Source organism: Gasterosteus aculeatus, chromosome 14, assembly GCF_964276395.1.
Source record: "Gasterosteus aculeatus chromosome 14, fGasAcu3.hap1.1, whole genome shotgun sequence".
Classification (NCBI taxonomy): domain Eukaryota; kingdom Metazoa; phylum Chordata; class Actinopteri; order Perciformes; family Gasterosteidae; genus Gasterosteus; species Gasterosteus aculeatus.
The window spans coordinates 9,663,302-9,681,532 of record NC_135702.1 but is presented as its reverse complement, the minus strand read 5'-3'; the positions used below and the strand labels follow the sequence as shown (position 1 = coordinate 9,681,532).

At 43.1% G+C, this 18,231-nt stretch overlaps 1 protein-coding gene across 1 annotated transcript in view; it reads left to right on the top strand.

Annotated features, from left to right (window-relative positions):
* Positions 1-17,222, top strand: part of LOC120832061 (transmembrane protein 132C) — a 106,179-nt gene extending 88,957 nt beyond the window's left edge. The window contains exons 6-10 of the mRNA XM_040198084.2: positions 1,621-1,764; positions 6,730-6,935; positions 9,633-9,942; positions 14,237-14,428; positions 14,925-17,222. Coding sequence (XP_040054018.2) covers positions 1,621-1,764; positions 6,730-6,935; positions 9,633-9,942; positions 14,237-14,428; positions 14,925-15,992 — 1,920 coding nt within the window. The 3' untranslated portion in view covers positions 15,993-17,222. The remainder of the gene's footprint in view (positions 1-1,620; positions 1,765-6,729; positions 6,936-9,632; positions 9,943-14,236; positions 14,429-14,924) is intronic.
* Positions 17,223-18,231: the final 1,009 nt, after the last annotated feature.

Below are 18,231 nucleotides of genomic sequence, written 5' to 3'. Positions count from 1 at the left end.
AATAGTAGTCTTTGTTTTGTAAAAAGTTGACCTTCACTAACATGTACGTCTTTAGACCAATATCGACCCTTCTACATTCCTCTTCATAAACGGACGCATTCTGGACAAACACGCATTTAATCTGCTGACAAACAATAGAAAATGTTTTCCAGTCCAGGTTGACCACGAAAGGGCATCAGGCTTTGACTGTTTTAGGTCAAAGCGCTTCCCCCTCAGCTCGGTTACTACTTATAACGTTCAGAAATAGTGTTGTTATTGTTGTTTTTAATTTACTAGCTCTCAAGCAATTAATTATTCATTTTTCTGTTTAGTTTTATGTTTCAATAAGAAAATATCTTACAGCAGAAGACACAAATGTTAACCTTGAGGTTACACAGTTGCATTCCTTTTAGAAATGAGCTGCACTTCCCTCTGACGAATGAGACATTGATGATAAAACATGGAGGAAACCGAAAAACAAGTTAATGTATTCAGAATTATTTGGAACCACGGCAATTCAAAATGAAAAAGTACCTCTCACGCTGTCAGCAAGTCCAAATGCACACGGCTGATTCAGTGAACACATGGAAGGCTCATTAAATCACTTGTGTCCAGAGCTACTTACCGGCAGTCTTTCCTTTGAACAGGCATTGAAATCCAAGAGTAAACCGCGAACATTCATCCATAAATTCGACAGCTGTGTAACGCACATGACTGGAGACCATATATGTTGAAGAGCTGCCAGAAAGCCGATTGTTCCCATGTAGGTTCCCTTAGTTCGAGCACCGGGTCCAAGCTGTGCTAAACAAGGCCGAGGAAAGTCCGAAATGACTTACACAACCCCGTCTCGCACTCTACAATCATATTTTCATGATAACACATAACAACGTGTTACTCCGAGACCTGTTGTCAACGTCCAAGAAAAAGAGCTGGCAGGATGTGTCAGCTAAGCACGAATATATCGGTGTTAAAATATATCCCCACTCAAGATCAATTAAACTCTGAAGGAGCCCAAATCCCGATCATTGCAGGGCTCGACAGTGAGGATTGCCCCGCTTACTGAGCGAGGGTGAAATGCCACAACGAGGCTCGTAAACACGCTCGCCTAATCAGGACACGGACAACCTAATAATTAACCAATAATTGGCCTCTTCTCCAGAGTTGATGATGGAGTTAAATAAGGGGGGAGGGGGGGGGATCTCGCATCGTTCTCATCTGCGTTGAGATCTGCACGTGGGCAGCACAACATTTGTACCACGACAAAGTAAAAGCGATTTTTCCTTCCTACATTGAACGTTCCGCAACCATGTCGTGTTTGCTCCTAAACCACACTCCAAACATTGATTCCTCAAACCATAAAACAGAGTCACTTTTCCAACAGGGATTTGTTGAACGGTTTTGGAGGTCACAGTCAGATCGGTCACCCTGCCGATGATGGCGACTGATCTGAAAACCCTTTTCATGATTCCTGGCCGGCAGCGACGAACCCTTTTCAACCTATAACATTTCAGAGATCCTTATCGGAAGTCTTTGAATACGTTTGGCCTGAATAATAACGATATTGACTAAGATCCACTTCAGGATTAATCATGCTGCGGTCAGTGTAACCTGCTGATTTGTGTCTTTTTTCCCCCCCTGCAGGACACTGAGATCCTCAACACAGCCGTTCTGAATGGGCGAACAGTAGCCGTGCCGGTGAAAGTAGTCACCGTGGGAACGGACGGAGCGATCTCTGATGTAACTGAATCAGTGGAGTGCAAGTCAACAGACGAACAAGTCATCAAGGTTAGCGGGGGATGCGTTTCAAACTGCTGCCTTTTGTTTTACCCAAATGTGTCTTTTGCCTTGTGCTTTGCTGTCCAGTAGTCAATAAAAGGTGTTATTTTTGCAGATGCTTAACTTCTCCAGCGAACGAAATAGAGAGATTTAACTGTCTTCATTAAACAAGCTTCTGGAAGAAAACTCTTCTCACTGCAGCTGTAATCTTGTAGGCAACAGTAGCTGTAAAGGTACACAAATAAGATAATTACTCATATTTTCTAAAGAGCTAAATTTCATGAAGAGAACAGGTTGGAGTTTCATTAGACAAAATTACAACTCCAATGTCCCTCCGCTCATTACATATAATATAAAAGACATCAATGGGATTAGTGTTTGCATTAAATACCTCTTTGTTTTGTAGGCTAACTGTATGCAACAACAAAACGTCCATTGTTTGCTACTTCCTTACTGCATGCTTTGACAAACCATAAAAAGCTGACAATTGATTCTCGTAATCATTCTTAAACCTTATTGGATTAGTGAGTAAATGAGGCAGCTCTGCCCTCCACCATGTCCCCAAGGTGTTATATGAAAGGAGAAATGAGGAGAAACAGACACATCAACAGTATGAACTTGTTTGAAAAAAAAACAAAAAGAACACTGTTGGAAGCGTGTCTGCGATATATTGAGGAGCCGATTTGTGTTTCTGTGAACCACACATGCATATCAGAGAGAAGAGAAGAAACAGATCTCTCAAAGGGTTTAATTACCCGCCGAAAAAGAACCACACATGGTGACGCTGACCTCGGCAGCGTCCTCCCGTGCCCACCCATCTAGATTGGGAACAGAAAGCGGAGCCCCTCTTCCCTCCACCCTATTTTCAAAAGGAAACTTTGTTGCACTAAGGTTTTTTTTCCCCTGAGAACATCTCCATCGTGATTGTCCCCATTCCCTTGTTTTATGAAAACGTATCGTCCGGATGATTTAATTGCTTAATTGAGAAGATAATCAGAAGATTAAACACTGCCGTGATGGCGTCGCTTGTGAAAAGAGTGTTTCACTCCTTCGGTCTAATTCATTGCTTAATAAGTCAATTATTATTGTGCAATGGCATTGAACATTATTCTTATTCTTATTCTGACAGTAGAAGCTGCTCAACGTGGCAAACGTCACGTGGGATTTTTCTGTCTCATCGTTTTGTTTGCAAATTATTAGCATTTCACGTGACTTTACATTGTGCATGTATTGCTCTCTCTCTCCCGTCAAACTGACTGACAGCTGCTGTGGATGTGATGATTGTTCAGACTACGGCTGCAGCTGAACTGCGGCCCTTCTTTGCCGTTCCCATTGAGCTTAGAAAAGACGGCATTGTTACGCCACGCGGGATTTGTTTTGGGAATCCAAGACGAATTTAGGAATTTGGTCAAATATTGCTAGACTTCTGTTGTGGGATTCATGTGTGCTCTCTGCAGTCCAGAGCAACGTTTTGGAAAATAAAATCATTAAAATATGAGTACGATAGGAACAGTTTGGTCTCATCTCCCATTTATAAAGGCTGCCGCTGGGCCGTCGTCCTTACACGCAAAGACAACAGCGGCTCCTAAAATAGTTCCCATTTGAAAATGCAGAACAATAGCTATTACAAGTTACAGCCAACCTGACGGAAAGCCAATTATGTTGTGGATTTACCGAGCATAAACCTCCAGTGCTGAGAAACGGAGCCAACGAGGCGGTGCCAAAATCTACAGTCGCTCAAATCATTTGAGGCCTGGAGGCAAAAGCGAGCCGGTGTCTGTAGACCCCCGTGTGAGAACGCTCGCCAGCGGAGCCGAAATAAACATGTTTATTCCTGTTTTTTGTGCATATAGCCAATTTATATACCCAACCCGTTTAACAATAATAAGACTTAAAAGTTATGCATAAAACAGCAGGTGGCCGCGTTGACTGGCAGGTGCCGCCCCGGGTGGCCAGCTATTGACTGTGTGTCGGTATTGCCAAGACGGGGACAGCCGGAGCGCTGCCCGCACTGAACTTCACAATGGCTTTTCAGAGAGATACGGGAAACATCACACGGACAAAGTCTATATTTCATGCGCTCAGTGCGATTAACCTACCCTCTATTGTTAAAGTGACCTCCTCTTTAGACGTGACGTCAATGCCAGTTGCCCACAGCTCATAAGTAGCTCCGTGCTATACAGCGACCGGCCGGGCCAGCGATTAGCATGACACAGTAGGATCTCGCCTCCTCGAAAACAAATATTGATTCATTTTTTTCTCCTAAAATAAAGAATCAAAAACAATGAACGGCAGGGTAATACGATTGTGTTCATCAAATCTAAAAACTTGTTTTAAGATCTGGTTTTAAGTCTGTCCTTTCTTCTTTTCTAATAAAGGATTTGATTTGAATATAAGGCTGAAGAAATAGCGAGGACGTGTTTTTATGTTCAGTTTTAAAAAGGTGAGGTGTACTGGTTCTGTCCTCCATTTATCACAGTGACGTCGAGCCCTGGGATGTATTCAATACACCTCACTTCATAATTCCATTCAAAGCGCACAATGAAGGAAATCACACTTAATTGCCGCTCTAGGCAAGAATCAAAGAAAAATAGCACTTAAGCTAAGTGCCCTGAATTTCCGTTTAGTGTTAAGACAATTATTTTGATGAATTCAACACATTCTTAATTTCCTTTGAAAAAGGGCTGCTGCGATATAATTGCCAAATCCGTCTCTCAGGAACTGGACAGTTTTACTCAGTTATCATTTATCTCCCCCATGTCAGCCTCACTCTGATTTGGATCCTGTGGAGTCCTTATCGTTGTTTGTGTGTGTGTGTGTGTGTGTGTGTGTGTGTGTGTCACTCTGGATGCGTTTCAAGCCTGCGCGATTAGCAACACAATGAATCGTCGCCACGGAGAGGTGACACGGACATCTGCGTGGTTTCGTGACACATTTTTCACGCCGCGCACAAGATGTCACCTTCAGCAGATCTCATTTTAGTCTGTTTGGTTTTAACTTCCTTTGTCTTCAAAAGGAAAAAAGAGGAAGATGGATCTAGAATTGGGAGACAAAGTCGAGCACAACTAGAACAGGTAGAGATGGGATGACAACTTGACATAAACTGATTTAACTATGGAGGTGACACAGTGAGGTGAGGCAGGCAGAGCGAGAGAGAGAGGGGGGGAGGAAGGGAGAGGAAATGAACAGTGAAAAGGGAGAACAGAAACAGAGGAGATTCAATGAGCATTGAAGTGGATTTGTTTCAGCTCACTTTCTGGATGGTTGCCTTTTGAAAACCTGCACATTAGTGCACGTCGTGTGTTTGTGCGTTCATGTGACTTCACCACACACACACACACCTCCTACATAGAGTCATTTTCCTACAATACACAATCCATCAACGTCAACTTGCATCAACTGCCAGCGAGCGCCGACAGGTCGACTTCCTCAAATGAAGAACACACCGTTTTTTTTATTACTTTTTCAACAGCCGGCGAACTGTAGTCCAAAGCACTTTTGAAGACACACAAGTGAATTGCACCTCAGTTAAGTGACTGTTTATATGCTATCAAGACTACAAGTGAAGCTGCAGTTTGGTCGTCCTAACATGCACTACGCTCGAGATAACTCGAGGTAACCCGCTCGTCTCCTACCATCCCTTGCGGATGAAACTATGACCATTCATGTCATATATTAAACCAACCTGTTGATGATTCAAAAAGCTGCTTTTAAAGTGCATAGAATTTCACGAAGAACAATGACCGCGTTTGACGTCATAAAGCCTTTCAAATATCTCGTTTTGTCACATCGACCGTCAAAATCCCTCAAATAAATTATATTATATTAATTGAGAAAAATTCTGAAAATTCTCATATTTTGGGAAGAAGAAAAAGTCATTTTTTTTATTAATTCTTTTTATTACAATTTTTGGCAATTCCTGACAATCAATTAATCCATTAATGGAATAATGTCCACCCAGGTTCCATTGAGTACGCACTGTTAATCATATCAAAAGCAGCGACCTCATTTTTATACTGTATATAAAAAGGTAAAATCACGTGCAGATGCACTTGAGTGGACATTCTTTGTTCCCACTTTGATTAAAGCCTGAAAATCGGCCCTCCTGGAGCACCGCTTCACAGTAACACCGCAGAAGGACGAGGGAGAGACTGGGAGAGAAAGAGGAACCGAAAGAGAGGAGGAGGAGGAGCAGAGAACTGACAGACACCAGGCTGTCATCGGGGGCTGGTCTGACATAATTTGGAACTAAAGCCAAAGTTCTATGCAAAAGATGTGGAGACAGATGACAGTCTTCTTGTGAGTGGTTTGTTACAAAGGAGCGATCGTTAGTAATGGGGACATGTGCTGAAATTACCAGTTGTGCCAATCAAGCTTATGATGGTATTTGAGAATGAAATGCGAGGGACTGGAAGCCAAACAGATTCTGGCACTTAGAAGATAATAGACAGACATTAAAGACGAGATCTTTTTTTTTCCTATTTTGGAGACGCATCAACCAAACCTCAATAACCGATTGGATCTGTACCGATCAATCTCAATTCGGTTTGAGGTTTCATCCCTTTGGTTTGATGAAGCAAGTTTGCGCTTTTTATTCAGCACCATCTGTTCAGTTGGAACCAGAGTGACATTACTTTGTGACAGATATCGTCCTGCATGCACGTGCAACTAAAGAGTTATCTGTGCACACACAAGAAACTCAGCAGAGCTGACACTTGAGGTTTTACTGAAGCAATGCCAAATCTTTCCATGCTGCAGCACGCCGACAAAAGCCAACTATGCAGAAAAAACAGAAGATCTTTCTTTCCTAAGTTGACGCATTTCTAGAGGCATTATGTTCAAATAACTTCAAATATAGAATTTAAATACATTTCCCAAGTTTCTGGTCTCAATCGGCGTAACCTTCTTCCTTTATCGCTTGGAGTTTGTCTCTCATCACGCTGCCTCCCTCACTTCCCCCCTTTGTTTGTCCAGGTGTCCGAGCGCTGCGACTATGTGTATGTCAACGGGAAGGAGACAAGAGGGAAGAGGGTGATGCTCAACTTTACCTACAGTTTCCTGAGCGCCCAGCTGGAGATGAGCGTGTGGATGCCCCGCCTGCCCTTGGTCATCGACTTGGCCGACCCAGAGCTCAGCCAGATTAAAGGCTGGAGGGTTCCCGTTGGTACTGGTAATAGAAGGTAAGACCCGATTGTCCTTCGCATCGGTTTTTATTTCGTACCATGCATGCCTGTTTTGTGTTGAATTGCAGCATTGCATTAGAATGCATACGGCAACTATATTCCCAGCACGCCAAGCTAAAGGCTGAATAGATTTTAGGTTGTATCTAGTGTCTGCCCATGTATCACAGCAAGTTTCCCCTACAGGGAAAGTCTAAGCTTCTTTGTTTAGGTCATTAACTTGAGAAGTTTTTAACACTTCCTGCGTGAGAACAGATCACATTCTTTACCAGGTAAAATAAATGGAGGCCACAATAAATTATCTTGATAATGTTGGTGCAGATATGCGAGGCATAAAATGCAGGTGCAGATGCAGAGGAGCTAAAACGAGTGTCTCATAATTCATTGGATCCACTGGTCTCCCAAAGGGTACTTATGGTGAATAAGAAATTAATGATTGCATTACAGAGCGTGGCCAAAATTCCTAGTGAAAGAAGAGTGCACAATGTGTTCGCTGCGTGGGGAGTTTTACGATGCGTTCGCAATAAGGATATTTCCATTATTGATAATATGGTAATATTGATATTTTTATTTAATTAAAAAATATGTCTCATTAAAAAAGAGATAACCCAAATCAAATTAACAGATCGTTATCAACATGCACTGACTAATCTAACTATGGTAAAGACACGGGGCACAGTGGGTTTGTACTGAAAGGATAAATATTATATATTATATACATGTAAATAATCTATCCATTGACATATAGATTGTCTTTATTGTTAGTAAGTAATTGAATTAAGTAATGGGTGAGAACGTCCATCCACAATTTTTAATTTTTTTAATACTTTAAATGGAAAAAGATTTGTATATGATATGAAATTATATGGAATACACATTTTTTAACGTACATTCCTGGCACGGAGTCACGTGCCATGTCCCATCGGCCAACACGCCACAGGGTGGCGCTCTAACGGCCTTGCTGTCCACGCCTGATCCCATTAGTCGTGTCCGTCATTGCATCACTGCACGAACAACGCTGGAGTATATCAAAAACTAAATCGACTTTTTTTTGTTTACCATAATGGGTCAACGCGCCCGATTCGACCACGCGCTGACGTGCGCACTCACATGAGCGCGCCAGCCACCGGATTGCACACCTTGACCAACCAGTCACTCACCGCCTCAAACATGGCCTGACCTCGTGTTTCTGTTGCCGGCCACAAATGTCACCTTGGTTTAGGCTGCCGTCCCCTCACTGATGTGGACGAAGGGGGGAGATGGTGTTTTTTTGGGGGGGGGGGCGCATGGAGAAAGGAGGCCATAGGAGCTAAGCCAAGCCGTTGGGCCACAGCATGTTAACCTGTCAGCCCATTTTTCTGCCTGAGCGGCCGTGCCTCATTAAACCTAATGGAAACTGTCACTGTCACTCCCCCCCCCGGCCAGCTGACTGTTAGAGACGGAGATGCAGGCAGAGCTGGAAAGTGAAAGAGAATGAAAAGGTGTTAGTGGGTGAGTGAGAAAGAAAAGCAGAGTGAGAGAGAAAGGGATTAAAGTCAAGTCAAGTTAAAAAATTGATGTATGAAATACAGAAGGAGAGTCAAGACGTAAAGAGAGAGAAATATATGACAATGGTAACGCTCGGGACAACTAGAAAGATCACTATGGTTGTAGAGAGAGATGGAGGATGCAGGATGGGTAAGGGTGACGTATGCACCTAATAGCTATAGCAACGTTCCTCTTCATTGCCAACAGGGAGCAGTTTGTTTGTTTGTTTTTCTGGAAGCAGGATACGGACCTTTGGGAGGTACAGACGCATTTCAGTTAATCATGACGCACGGCAACCTGTTGAGAATATATAATATTTGTAGCGCAGAGGAGAATCAAACGGACCCTTAAAACAGCCGGTTCTGAAGGAGATGGGTTTTTTCATTTTCTATTTCAGCTTTGTAATTACTTTTTTAATGTTACAAGTGTACGGTACAACTTGTTTCAAACATCTAGGTGCCTAATGGCTTCGGCGCCGTAAAACATTAGGAAGGTGTTCTATTTGTATCAATGGTTGGATGTTTTATTACATCCGTAGTGGCACCAATAAGACCCCTTTCGTAATGCATTGCAGGATTTTTCCGAATTGCCAACCCTCGCCCTTCCTGTCCGACCTTCCCCGCTCTAATGTGTGCCCGTTAATGTGATGAAGGGCCATATAAACTTCACTTAAGTAGGAGGAATAGTGCGGAACAAATGTGCAAAACCCCCCCCCCCCCCCCCCCATACTGCGATTGCAATCGTTCATTTGTAACAAAACTGATATTTTTCTGAGATGTCTGTAAGTGTTTGCTGCGGGCCAAATAAATGGCAGACATACAGCAAAATATCAGTTGCCCTTTTAAAGAAAATGAGAAAGGCGAGGCAGCAGTTTGTCTCCGCGAGGTGCTTTTAATGGATTTTTTGGAAACACTGGGAGCCTCGGACTTTCGGGAAAAAACCTGCAGCACAACGGAAATTAAAGGCGTTGACTGCACTGCAGTAAGACTTTGTGTGCATTAATGGTGAGGAGGAAAATTACAAGCCTACTTCAAAGTATTGGTCCCCTGAGGACTGCTTGAAACACCACGAACTACACTGTGGTACTTGCGCCATCTGCGCTCACATTTCTTCACGCTCCTCCCAATTTGACCCAACGCTCGCCTGCCCGTCCCTTTGTCGTCCGTCCAGGTACGAGAGGGTCACTGATGACCGGAATGAAGACGACGCAGCGGACGAGAGGAAGGAGGGTGGCTGCGTGGCCCAGTATCAGAGCACCACCCTGCGCGTCCTCACGCACTTTGTGGCGGACGGGGGAGACGTCAGGGGAGCCGCGGAGGAGGGCGGCCTCGGTCAGCAGAGCTTCCTGCTGGGTAGCGACTGGCAGGTGGAGGTGACACAACTGGTCAAGGACTTTCTGAGGGTGGAGGTCCCGAAGGTGGCACAACTGCTGGATGGACAAGTTCTAGTGGGAACGAGCGCTGGAATCACCAAACTACAGGTGTGTGCGCGTGTGTGTGTGTTTTGTTAGCAAAATGCATTGCTTTTTTGTTTCACTCCGGTCCGACACCACGAGCGAGTAAACGTTCCGCTGGGGGAGTGACTTCGCCCAAGCCAATCAGCACTGACGGACACATCCGTCACGTTAACAGAATTTTCAGTCGACACAGGAGCAACTAAACAATCTGCCATTTGAGTTGCAATTCATCCGTCATCATTTGACTCTGACGACTTTAATCTCAATCTTGCGCACGCTGCCCTTATTAGCTGGGCTGTGTTTCCAACAGCCAGCGAGCACCACTCAAAAATCTGACATGTGGGGACGTACTGCACAAGTATTTGGTGAAATAGATAACTCCATCTCAATATTATCAGTTCACAAGACAGTATTAAAGAAAGAAAGAAGAGAATCTCCACTAATCAAAAGTTTAGCTCAAATGTATAACTGAAGAGCTTGATACGGTTTTAAGCCCCTTTGTGTTCAAACTCCCATCAACCCAGCGTCAAGCAAGCGGACCACCAGGTGAGAAAACAATATTTTTTAAGGGGTTGATTGAATGTTGGACGTCCATCCATCAGATAGCCAAAAGAGTGTCTCTGAATAAGTGCTAAATGCTAAAAAGCAATTGTTTTTTTGGGGGGGCGGGGGTTCGGCAACGACTAAAAAGTAAAGAGAAAGAGGTTGCGAGTGAGCGAGACATTTGGAAGATGTGGAGAAAAGACACAACTGGTTTGGCTGTGCAAAGAGAACGGCTTACAAAAAGCAACTGCATTGATCGCAGCATAGCACAAATACTTAAGCCCATCATGAGCTAAAAGAGAAACGTGGTAGCCCGGCACGTCTCCGACCAGCCTGCACCTCTGCAGGAAGAGAAAGAGTCAGAGAGTTCTCTCTTTCTCTCTCTCTCTTCACATACAACAATAAGAACGGCATGTGCGTTATACTGCAGCCGAGGTTCATGCTGTGTCCACCGTCACCGTGAACCAACGTCATCAATCTGGCATTTACTACTTTAAATGGAAAGAAAAGTTATGCGAGATTGACTTTTAAAAGCTCAACACTGATAAATAGTTAGTTGGCTAGTTTCAGTTCAAGGTTATCATGTGGTGGATTTTCATCTAACTGATCTGAGATGTTATACAGTGGAGGGGGGGGGATCGGCTCTGTGGGCCATTCAACAAACTGTATTTTAATATTATTTGTTGAAGCCTTAAATGCTCCTGATTTACCGGTGTACTGTGTGTGAGACTACGTAGACAGACGTGCAACAATATACTGCATTTGTTTTTCTGTTTGTGTAAGATGTCAGAAATACCGGGTCAGAAAGTAATGTTTAAGGCAATTTTGAGTAGTTTGGCTTTGAAAGAAATGGCACTTTTGGATTGGCGGTAAATATACAGCCTGGGGTTTCTTTCTTTTTGGATGAAGTATCCATCAAAAGTGGTGCCAATTTGTTTTGTTTGCCTTCATTTTGACCATGAGGACTTAAACCCATTAGAGGAATATCACAGTAATGAAGAAATAATATCCCGTCATTTGGTTTTCTATTAAGAGCAGCTTGATCTAGCTCTTTCATAGTGATTTATAATTGCTGGTACATAGAATATGTCGGGCTGATTGATTTGGAAAACATAACAAATTGTATTTTTTGATTAATGGAAAAGTCTGCATATGATGTGTATGCACTAACATGACAATTTTCATTTAAATTGGTATTTTGAAACACACACACACACGTCTCTTTTAACAAATATATTTTTATATATAACTTAACAAATTATGACTCCAGTCATCATTTTGAGAAAACAATTCATTGTGCATCTCTAATAATCTCCTAAAATGTAAATTCAATAAAGGTTAATTGAAATGATGCAGAAATGATTTGATATTCAACATATCTTTGGCCTGCTGCCCAGGTGCTCTCTGGAAAGGTTAAATTATTAAAAAAGAAACTTGATCTGGATTTAGCACAAAGCTTTTGGCTTAAAAGAGAAAAACACTTGTTGAAATGTCCAAAGTAAAGCATGAGTTCAGCGCCATGAACCACTCGGGTTAGCTGTTGTGGAACATTTTCCAAATCAAATAATTGAGTATATTTTTATCTTTCTACCATACGAGCAGCAAATAGTTTCTAATCATTTAAGCCCACGCTGGATATTATTGAGTATACCTTCTCTCTTTTACTAAAATACTATTGTTGAGTGTTGCTGAAGCTGGACTGGGGCTTTTTAAACATTAGTGGTGTCATGTTCTATGTTCAAGTGCAGGTTGAGAGACACGTGAGCTTGAGCGCTCCATCGTTCAAAGTGAAGGATTTCTGCCTTAATCATCCAAATACGTGTAATAAATCCCCGATCTTTTGAATACATAAAATATTAGGGGTTACATTCTTGATCAAACTGTTCAGAATTGCAATGAAGGACTTTGATTTGACAATTAAAGGAAAGGAAAGGATTTCAAAAGGCCACTAAGGTATTAAACGATTCCACAGTAGCAGTAGAATTGGGGATGTGATCATTAACATACTGCAAGTTCAATGCGGTTTGAGAAGAAAATGAATTAATCCATTCGTGTGTTGAACCTATTTTGCCATTAACGGTGAGTTTGCGACAACGTCTGGCCAACGCCGGTTTATAACATTGTTGGGATGCATTAAACAAGATTTAAAGAGAAATAGTACAACAGAAAAGAGCTTTGAAGAAGCACGCCTGGAAGGGGTCTTTAATTGTTCTCTGGTGGTGGAATAAAGCAAAGAATTTAGGGGCCGGTGTGAGGGAGGGCTTCACTTCGTCTGGGCAATCTCACGACTACCCTACGAAGGCCAAAGATCTGCAATCTCTCTAATGGGTTTAAGGAGAGAGACGACATCTCTGAAAATTGAACTGAGGACTGTGATAAAGGGGAGGAGGGGGGGTCAGAATAAAAGGAATGCAGCCTTGACATCTTTGCGAGGAGAGCAGCCAAAGCACAGATATTTGGACATTTGATAGTGTGTAGTCTTGGTTAAATATAGAAGGAAATAAATCAGCGATGCAAAAAAAAAAAAAATGCTCCTGGGTTCTTGATAAGAGTTTTGTCCCGGTTAGAGATTGCGCTCCTGTCATTTCCAGGAGAAAGAAGTTGGGAAGTACTTGTATTTCATTAGCTTCCTAGTTAGCAAAGCATAAAGCATCTTTCGAAATCATCGCATTTTGTTTAATCTTTTTCTCATTTTGTGACGTTGTTTATTTTGCTTTCCTTTTTCAGACACACGATCAGTTTGCCTGCTAATGAATTCGAGTCACAATCACCACCAATCCGCTTGTTAAACTTTTGCACTCATCTCAAATTGGGAGGTTAAACCACATGCCCGTATTTCAATGAATTTGGCCTTGCCTACCATTCAAGGATTTCAGGTTCACTGTGTGGGAGGCAAAAGGGAAAATGAAAAGAGGTGAACCATAGGGAGGAAAATAAGGAAAGGGGTCTGCACAAAAGAGGCAGCGATAGCTGCTGACAGTTCATTATAGCTGGTAAATGCGGCCATGAGGGGGCGGCTGGCGGCGAGACGGAAGCCCTAATTGGAGCGGATGGGAGGAATTCTCATCTCGTAACAATAATCACAACTATTTACACGCTTACACCTCTGCCACCTCGGGGGGGCGGAGAATGTGTTAGTGAGCTGGCCTTTATATGTTTGCATGTGAGGAAAGTGGCATTTATATGTTGCTATGCATGCATTTGCAAGGTAGCTGGTAACTGGAGTTATCAAATAAATACAGTATTAGGGTGGTTCTCAAGAAAAAGGACAATACTTTAGTAAATGAACTTACTTTAAACCATGAGAGCGTTTTTGCCATCATTTCCCACTTCATTAAAATAATATGAAGGTCTCCTAACAGGGACAAGGAAAACTAAGTATTTACCAAGTAATTTGATATTCTAAATAACTAACTACCCAAAATCATTGTCAAATGAGAAGGGATTTGGTTGTAGGCTCAGACAAATGATGTCATCCTGGCAACCGCCCTCTTTTGCCTGAGCATTAATATTTTACATTTATTTTTGTAGTATGTTTTTGCTTTAAGACTTTATTTACAGTTCTGAACTAAGGTGACATTTAATAAGTTGTGAACCAATAGAAGAAAGAACTATGAAGATCAACTATATAGATCAAGCCTGATTTAACGTGCACGATTTTAAAGTGCCCTCTGCCACTTCCTGGTCAACAACAGTTGCTGCTAGCAACATGCCTTCATTCACTGGCACAGTTAGATTGGATGGTGACAAGCCGACGTGCGTCTGTGTGCTGCAGGTGCTGTCCCCTTTGACGTCGGCGGTCCTGGCTGAGAGGACCGTTCGGGTTCTAGATGACAAAGTGAGCGTGACGGAGCTGGGGGTGCAGTTGGTCTCTGGACTGTCTCTGTCCCTGCAGCTCAGCCCGGGCAGCAACAGGGCCATTGTCGCCACTGCAGCCACACAGGAAGTCATTGAATCACTCAAACAGGTACTAATCCTCGCCATAAAAATATCTTGTTGCATTTGATAACGTTAATCTTTTAACAGTGCGGATGATGGTCTTCACTGTATTGGTGCTGCACATTGTATTTGGCTGAATCAGAGTTAATAGGAAATATATTCTATGTCTTGCAATTTTCCTTTTATAATTAATTCACGCCTGCTATAGTCAAGCAATCTCTTTGATTTGCATATCCTACCACTGAACTGCGCTGTCATTCCAATAATTAGAATTTCGAATTGAAACCGCTTCCGTCTCTTCCCTTTAAGAGAAAAGACTATTTGGGTTTCAGGATAATAGTTTCATATCCAATTGTTTCTATGAGCCCGTCTACTGTAATTAAGGCTCACTTTTGCTTCCAGCGTATTTCTCGGGTTTTATTCTACAGTCGTTCCGGTGCATCAATTGGAAGTGTGCAGATTACTGGGACAGAGTTATTTTTGCTATTCTAATAAAAACTATTTCCGTTTGTTTATTCCATCAGGAGTCGCTCATCAGCGCTTGGCTCCAGTTCAGCGACGGCTCCATGACCGCTCTAGACAACTACAACCCGGCCCATTTTACCCTGACAGCCACCTCTTTGGACGAACGGGTGGTGGCGGTAAAGCACAGCGCGGCGTGGAAATGGCCAATCGTTGTTGCCAAGGGGGAGGGTCAGGGGTTGCTCGTGCGCGTTGAAATGAGCCAATCGGAGGTGTGCCAGAAGGGAAAACGCCGCACTAGCTTGGCCACCGGAATGGCAAACATACAGACACGGTTTGGTCAGCAAGGGGAGCAATACAGACCACCGGGAGACCGGCGAACGCGGCCCGATCCCCCGTACTACGGCGGGTCCATTGCTGACGTAGAAACTGGCATAATCAACCGTGGAGCCACCACCATCAGGGGCCACGTGCCAGTGAGACCAAGTGGCGGCCGTCTGTCAGCGGACAGCGGGGCCAGGGTCCCGAACGAGTTCTCCGAATACCCAGACCAGGCGGAGCTGCCTCGTAGCCGCAGCACCGACGACGACCTGCTACCGTCCCGGCGAAGCCTGACAGACCTGGAGATTGGAATGTACGCCCTGCTGGGGGTCTTCTGCCTGGCCATCCTGGTGTTTCTCATCAACTGCATCTCGTACGCCTACAAGTACCGCAGCAAGCAGCTGTCCCTGGAGGCCCCGGAGGCGATGCCCCACGCCCACGACTGGGTTTGGCTGGGCCAAGACGAGGGCCTGTGCCTGCAGCAGCAGCAGCAGCAGGACGAGCTGGGTGGGGCCCTGCAGGAGGGTAGTCAGTTACTCAACGGGGGGATTTACGGAGGCTGCAGCGCGAGTGGGAGGGATCACCGGAGCGAGTCCCTTAACTCACCCACTACCAAGAGAAAGCGGGTGAAGTTCACCACCTTTTCCAACGCCAAGTCCGGTAACGGATGTCCGGCGCTCAGCCCGTTAGCGCTTGTGCAGACCAGTGAGATAAAATGGGTGTGTCCAGACATTGAGCTCGGGGACTCACAGGATCTTAGGAACTACATGGAAAAGCTAAATGAGAATGCTATCAAGAACACTGCGTAGGAGATGCTGGGTGTTTTCAATGAACTAGAGAAACTCACCTGAATGCCTTCAGAATAGGGAGGAAATGAAGTTAGAAAAAAACAAAAAAGTACAGAAGAGAGGCTGGGATTGATGAACAGGAAGTTCAGCTGCTGTTATTTCAATGGGTTGGAGAGTTTTAGGCAACGGACCACTACAGGACATGATTTGCCGTGACACCACAGTATAGATATAACGAGGGAAAATGTGAACTTGATATTGTTGCTTAACTTTAATGTATGTTGTTTGTCTTTAATTGAGGTTCAGTTTTCTTTTCAATGCCCCATCTACTCTGTTTTATATTTTCTTTAAGTCATTATATTTTATTGTTGTGTTTGTTGTACTTTTTTTGCGCTTTGTTGCATTTTATAAAAGTTTCTGTATGCTCTGTACCATGTCAGCAAATATACATTCTAGGAGAGAAGAGTTAAAAGCAATTTTGTACTGTTGTATAGTTTGATTTGAGATATTACGTGTATAGTAACATTTTGTAAAGTGCTGTTTGGTTTCAGTTTTTTTCGTTTGTAGCTTAGTTTTTATTTTGTCGTCAGAAACCAGATCCACGTATGACGTTACAAAGAGGAGGCATGTCTGTCTGATCTGGTACCTGAAAATACAGTGTGTAGATAACTAATACCAATACCTCTGGAGACATGTCAGCTTAATATTATTGCATTCATTCACCTCAGAGCTGAGCTTCGGATTCAGTAGGTCGATATTGGTTGAAAAATGTACCCGGACATTTGAACCCTCCTTGTGTGAATGTTAATTTTGTATGCCTTGTTCTATTCAGTTATATATTCACATAAAAAAAAAATACTTTTGACATTACTTCAAACCCTAAGATTACAAATCCAAAAGGCAGTAGTCACATTGAACTGAAAATCACTATCAAGAGACTCAACAGACAATCACATGAGTAATGTATGGTTCAACCTCTATCATTTATAATTTTCCGTGAAATTGGTCCCCTTCACGGTTCCTGAGGCCTCGGTGGTGATCGGTAGACGTAGTTCATCTTAAACCTCTGTGTCTGACATTTTGGATTCCCGCAAAAGCGTTGTGACAGGGAGTGAAAGAAACTGTGAAGTGAAAGCCCCAAATCTGACCTTGCTTTTAATATGTCGGTATTCGTCATGTCCATCCTTTTCTATCTCTGTTTTCAAATTGGCTGCTGGACTAATTAAAAGTGGAGGCGACTCTTCTCCATCACGCAGCTGTGTGAGTCATTGGTCTGGCTGTTGAATTCTTCCCTTGATCACCTCACAAATGTGTTGTGCGCCGTTCAAGCTTTATATGTCAATTTTTCAGGCAGGAATACAGTAAAGTAAAATAAATGCTATCATTAAGCACTGTAGGATAATACCTGAGAAAGTTTTCCATCATAAAGAAGCTGTTATAAAGGTTCATGGCAAGTTCTCCGGGATCACAGACACGCTCCCCTTTCTAAAAGGGCAATCTAATTAGAGATTACTTAGTTCATTCTCATTACATGTTAATGTGGCATTTCCCATTTCCTGTGCAATTTGTCTCGCGGTAGCTTACCTATGAATCAACTCCGATATAATCTGCAGCCTACTTAAAGCAGAACCAATGACCGGTGCGTTGGAGATGTGTCCAGGTAACCAGGAAGGTCCCACACCCGTCCCACACGGTCCACCGACACCTCTGTGAGTCAGCTGGGACGTCTCGTTTCTAGGGGGGGGTTTCCCCTCGGTCCAAGTTATATAATATTGAATACCAATATGGAGTTCAAATCCAATACTAAAGGTAAAGCAGGAGGTTCCACGACACACGGTGCTCAGCGGTCTGCATGCACAGCGATGGTGAGGATTTGAAGAATCTTGCCACACGAGGGCACTATACCTTTGGATTATGTCGATAAATCTCATACTCATAAGTAAAAGCCTGCGCAACATCTCCATTAATATACATCTCTGAAAACTTGTTAGTGATATCAAGGTCAAACAATAAATCAGACTAATTTTAATATTTTAGCTATATTTTGTAGTCACTATTCTCTCGCTCTTTGCTTTGTTGATAATTAACGGTTAGCTACAGAGCTTATAATGTAAGGTGGTTTCCTGTCACAACTTAATAATTAGGATGGATTTAATGCTAATTTTTTACTGAAATTCCTTGTTGCCTTTAGTTCCTAAACAACACTACTGGACTACTGACAGCAGTGTCTCAGACAACACAAGGCTTCTGTGCTCATTTG